Source organism: Erigeron canadensis, chromosome 5 (assembly GCF_010389155.1).
Source record: "Erigeron canadensis isolate Cc75 chromosome 5, C_canadensis_v1, whole genome shotgun sequence".
Classification (NCBI taxonomy): domain Eukaryota; kingdom Viridiplantae; phylum Streptophyta; class Magnoliopsida; order Asterales; family Asteraceae; genus Erigeron; species Erigeron canadensis.
Genome location: NC_057765.1, coordinates 23590520 through 23596033, shown reverse-complemented (window position 1 = coordinate 23596033; position 5514 = coordinate 23590520). Strand labels below are relative to the sequence as shown.

Below are 5514 nucleotides of genomic sequence, written 5' to 3'. Positions count from 1 at the left end.
AAAAGAAAAGATATATAACCGACTATATAGTGAAAGTTGCATTTTGTGTCACAAATATCATTTACATGAAAGGATCTAAAAAAGGATCTAAAAGTGTTCACATTAATTTGCAAAAAGAGAATTTACTAGTACTAAGTTAATTATATTCTCAAACTTTATATTTGGTGTATAAAAAGGTATCACAAGGCGTGTGCCCTCCACAATTCTATTTGTATATTTCCCACAAGTAATAACTTTCATACATCACAACCTCATCTCCTCCCATCATCACCACCTTCTCTACCGATGGCAACCACCACCATTGACAACACCGGCGTCCACCCAACCATTAAACAAAGCCTAGATGTCGAAAACCAACGTACCCAAATATCCACTGAAGTAACATTTGATTATGCCAAAAGAGCTCAATGGTTGAGAGCCGCTCTTTTAGGTGCTAATGATGGCCTACTCTCCACCGCAACCATAATGATGGGCGTAGGTGCGGTAAGTAAAGATATTAAGACCATGATTCTCTCTGGGATCGCCACGATGGTCGGTGGTGCTTGTAGCATGGCCATAGGGGAGTTTGTCTCGGTTTACTCCCAATATGACATTGAAATGTCACAATTTAAAAGAGAAATAAAGAATGGTTGGATCAATCACGACGAACTTGAAAACAAGAAAAATGGGCTACCTAGCCCAACAAAGGCCGCCCTAGCGTCAGCATCTGCATTTGCATTGGGGGCGGCCGTGCCACTACTTGCAGCCTCATTTATAAGTAACTATCACGTGAGGCTGGCTGTGGTAGTGGTGGTGGTAAGCATGGCGCTAGTAGGGTTCGGTGTGCTGAGTGCGGTGCTAGGGAGGGCTCCCATGGTTAAGCCAACGCTTAGAATATTGATTGGAGGGTGGGTGGCTATGGGTGTCACCTTTGGATTAACCAAAGCAGTAGGTTCTAGTGGTTTGGTTAATATTTAATTTAATCTTAATCATAAATAATTAGTGATATATATGGTTAGGGAGGGCTCCCATGGTTAAGCCAACGGTTAGAATATTGATTGGAGGGTGGGTGGCTATGGGTGTATTAACCAAAGCAGTAGGTTCTATTGGCCTGGTTAATATTTAATTTAATCTTAATCATAAATAACTAGTGATATATATGGTAGGGTTTGTAATTAGATTTATATGACTCATGCACTTCAATTCATTTTGGGGATGAAGTTGGAAAATTATATAAAAATGAAGCTTCTTAAGTATTTAAGATTTCATTATCAATATAGTGAGGTTTTGAATTTTTAATTTATTCATTATGTCAATGTGAATTTAGAAAAATTATGAGCATATTGCTTACACCATTAAAGAATTAATAAAAACAAACGTATATTGAAAAGATATTAATAGAACACAAGAAACATAAGATAAAAAGGGAATCATTCTATACGCAAATCTACAAGAAACTAACCTTTGCTACTGTCATTTTTAGACGTACAAGTCATAAGTTATACTAAAATAGAAAGAGATAGAATAGAAAACAAATAAATATTAATTTTGTCTAAGAAATCATGCGAAGCTAATTATTATGAATCACTAGAATAATGCATATACAATGCGATGATCTGTAAAGTTTGGTGCAAAATGTTATTTTCACCAACTTTGTATACTATACATACGAAATTGTAACATGATTTGGTCTTTTGACACCATGAACATCCCCAAAAATCACCAATAAGAATATATACATATGAAATTGTAACAAGATTTCGGACATTAATTGTGAGCAACTGAGCAAGTTAGTACTAGTGCGCGCTCTGGCCATTATGCCCTTGGAGACAACTAACGTTTAGACGGTGTTTGTTTTAAAGGAAGTCTGTTCAAAGCATGCCTCAACCAAACAGGCCCCTTTTGGTTGGCCGTTTCCAAGAATAGGGCTTGTTTCTTGGTCGTTGCTGAGGAAATTTGCAGATATTTGTTTTCGTGATTGTAGCCTAGCGCCCTAGCAGTGGCCAGTGGGAGACATATAGAACATTAACACGAAGGTCAGGGGTAAAAATCTCATCCAATGATACCATATCCTAAATAAAATTACTACAATTGTGAATCATATTTGGTTCTTCTGGCAAAATGCAAATCAATCCTAAACACTACAATGAGTAAAACAAAACACATACACATATTAAACCTTGAGAACTATGTGGTGTTTGATGTCACCAACTTGAAAATTATATCCACCCAATGCTATCTTCCTCATACCATCCTCATCAACCACACTCAATTGCTTGCATACATTCACTCTAAAGCTCACCACAGCTCGTTGCAACGGCGCCAACCACACCTTCTTGAAATCCACCAACATCTTCCACGGTGCATTGTATATCATAGGTGGAGAGGAGAATAGCAACACCGTGTGACTTCCACCTATATTTCCCGAGTTTGTTACCGTCATATAGACATCAAAATAAAAGCCATTGCAGACATTATCATCTACATCTATGGCATTGCATGTTGAGGAACGACAAGAGTGAGTCTGATTCAATGGGATTGACACATTATTAGGTGCTTTAACAAGTTTGTGATTGAATGAACCGTAGCTTAGCCCAAACCCAAATGGGTAAACTGCATCACCTCTATAGAACCTGTAGGTTTGGCCCGGTTGGCCCATTACCGGGTCTGGTCTCATGTTGGTGTTGGTCATGGGTACTGAGTCAACGTATGTTCGTGGATACCATGTCATTGGTAGTCGTCCACCTGCAAGCGCAAAAAAACCATGATATGTAAAAAAAAATCTATGAGACTCGAATTACACAACAATAAATATTTAACATTTTGCAGATAATATGTGAGCACAAAAAAAATATATGTAGATCATATATGGCAACAAAATGTAAACAAAACTTACTTGGATTATAAGCACCAAATATGACATCAGCTAAAGCACCACCACCTTCTTGGCCCGGAAACCCAACCCATAAAATACTAGGAATTTTCGTTTCCCCTTTGGCAAAATCAACATCCATTCCCCCACCCGACATTATAACAAGAATTACCGGTCCTTTAGATGCATACGCGACTTGGGTGACAAGTAGTTCTTGTTGTCCAGGAAGGTCTATTTCAGTCCTATCTAGAGCCTCAGCTTCTATAGAAAGATCCGTGCCCATGACTAAAACAACAGCATCTGCCTTACCCGCTGCATTCTTAGCATCTTCAAATTTGGCAGTCGATTTACACTTTACATCACAACCTTCTTCATAAACTGTATGAACGTAATCCGAAAGCCCTATTAGAGGTGATGTGTATTTACATGGTACCCCTGCATAGTTTCCAATCATGGCTTTTGTTGCATTAGCATTAGGCCCGATTACTGCTAGAGACTTGATTGATGATTTATCGAGTGGCAACTTGTTAAGACTGTTTTTAAGTAACACAATTCCTTGTCTAGCAGCTTCACGGGCTAGATTCTGGTTAGCCTCGGTGCACACATCTTTTTTTCCTAAATTTCCATACAATTGCTTACTCGGGTGCCCATCAAAAAACCCAAGCCTCATAAGTGTCAAAAAGTTGTTCGTGACAGCCCGATCCACCACTGATTCTTTCACTAGCCCCCTTTTTACTGCACTTTCTGTGAATTTCTTTAGTGAATCCCCACAATTGAGATCCAACCCTGCATTAAAATATTTTTACGAAACGATTAGTATGATTTTGACACGGAGTTTATGAAAAAAACTCGTGTTATAACCTGCGTTTAATGTATCTGCTGCAACTTCTTCCGGTGTTTTAGCCCAATTTTGGCTATTGAACATCACCTGTAATGAATCACAGTCTGAACCAATGTACCTGAAATACCACCAAACATGTGTTACACATTTGTAAACATCGCCTTCTACATAACACGTTAATTGGATCCAAAATATACCCGTTTAATTTCCATTCACCACGAATAATATCTTCCAAAAGCACCTTATCAGCACAAGTCGGTATGCCATTAACTTGATTGTATGAACACATAACACTTGCAACATTTCCATCCAAAACACAGCTTTTAAAAGGAGGATTATATGTATCCTCCATATCTTGCTTTGATACCTTCAAGAAACAGACACAAAAATATGTCACCTTTTTAGCTTATATAAGTAAATTTGTAGTAATACTTTGTTGAATAATAATAAGAGGCATACGAAAGCGTTAAAATGGTATCGGTCAACACTAGTCCAGTTGTCGAGATCATAAGCAGTGTAATGTTTGCAACAAGCTCCAACTTTGAGACGTTCATCATCACCGTCATCTGTTTCTTGTAAACCTCTAACATTAGTTGCTCCATATCTGCTAGTCAGAACTGGATCTTCGCCTGGCGTTTCTTGCCCTCTTCCCCATCTTGGATCTCGAAAAATATTCACATTTGGTGACCAAAATGTTAGTCCTGCTACACCACTGTTGTACATTGCTCTTGCTTCTGTCGAAACCACCTAGTATCATCAGTTTCAGTTAGGATCCTCTCAGATTCAAATATATTGTAATAGATCATATTTCAATAATTGCCAATTAGAAAAGATTTGATGAAAAATATGACCATAAATAACCCCCGTTCGTTTAATGATGAACGTATAGGATTGTTTATTTGATTATTGCGTTTAAAAATTTATCTGTCTGGATAGAGGCACACTAATTATGATTATTATAGATATAAAGTCCATATCTAGTCATAATTTTGACTTAATATAACATAAGCAAATACGAACACGAAATTCTACATACATTACGTATTCTTACAGATTCATCTGGCAAAAATGAAGAAACAAACTAGACTATTGAATCAATGTACCTTTCCAATAGTATAGAATAAAGTTTCATTGAATGAAGCAGCAGTGAGAATAACTTGAGGAAAACTTGTGGCTCCGGGGATCACGCTCTTATTAAACCAAGTGGCAGGTCCCATGTTCGATACACCATGTAACGCTTCAGACCACCACCCATACGACGGTATCCCAAGGCGAGGGATGCTATCGGCTACACTCACTATACTTCCCACTTTTTCTTGCAATGTCATACTTTTCACCAGATCACTCACCCTTGTTTTGATAACAAGTGAAGTATCACAAAACTTGTACTTCTTTAATCCCGGGTTTTTCTCTGTGTCACAAGCATATCGAGGGGAGTCTTGAGCCGAAACCATGATCATCCATGACAAACCAATGAAGAGAATAGGTAGAAGAGGTTTAGTTTGAAATGTCATTGATGGTCTTGAAGAATGGAGAAAAAAGAGCTAGATTTGATGAACTTTTTTGATCAAAAATGTGGTTTATATCCTTCTATGATGCTTATAATTTAGTTGTACTAATGTACATATATAGTCAAAGTTAATGTGGAAAATTTGAATAATAACACTTTATTTTCTGATTCTAGTTGTGAGTTTACCGTTTAGCATGATGGAGAATAATTTTTGAGATTTATATGCCAAGTTTATTTCCACTATATATGGATTTTAGGCCTTGACTAATTACCGGTTCAAAATCGTATGAAATTTTAGTACATGTTGAAGTT

General features: G+C 37.4%; 2 protein-coding genes across 2 annotated transcripts; one reads left to right on the top strand and one right to left on the bottom strand.

Moving 5' to 3' along the window:
• Positions 1–205: 205 nt before the first annotated feature.
• Positions 206–1141, top strand: LOC122602257 (vacuolar iron transporter homolog 4-like). Its single transcript, XM_043774964.1, has one exon. It carries the CDS (start codon positions 286–288, stop codon positions 955–957), a length of 672 nt encoding a protein of 223 aa, XP_043630899.1. The 5' UTR covers positions 206–285; the 3' UTR covers positions 958–1141.
• Positions 1142–2152: 1011 nt separating this feature from the next.
• On the bottom strand, positions 2153–5175 carry LOC122599195 (beta-xylosidase/alpha-L-arabinofuranosidase 2-like). Its single transcript, XM_043771657.1, has 6 exons — positions 4796–5175; positions 4152–4439; positions 3890–4059; positions 3713–3810; positions 2876–3637; positions 2153–2724 (listed from the first exon to the last, which is right to left on the bottom strand). Exons 1-6 carry the CDS (start codon positions 5150–5152, stop codon positions 2153–2155), a joined length of 2247 nt encoding a protein of 748 aa, XP_043627592.1. The 5' UTR covers positions 5153–5175.
• Between the last annotated feature and the right edge of the window lie 339 nt (positions 5176–5514).

Bases quoted from the DNA above. Each gene is read 5' to 3' on its own strand.
- LOC122602257 (XM_043774964.1), top strand. From the start codon at position 286: ATGGCAACCACCACCATTGACAACACCGGCGTCCACCCAACCATTAAA.
- LOC122599195 (XM_043771657.1), bottom strand. From the start codon at position 5,152: ATGATCATGGTTTCGGCTCAAGACTCCCCTCGATATGCTTGTGACACA. The intron at 4,440-4,795 runs GTACATTGATTC...TGATGATACTAG, and splicing joins TATTCTATACTATTGGAAAG to GTGGTTTCGACAGAAGCAAG. The intron at 3,811-3,889 runs GTATATTTTGGA...GTGGTATTTCAG, and splicing joins GGTGAATGGAAATTAAACGG to GTACATTGGTTCAGACTGTG.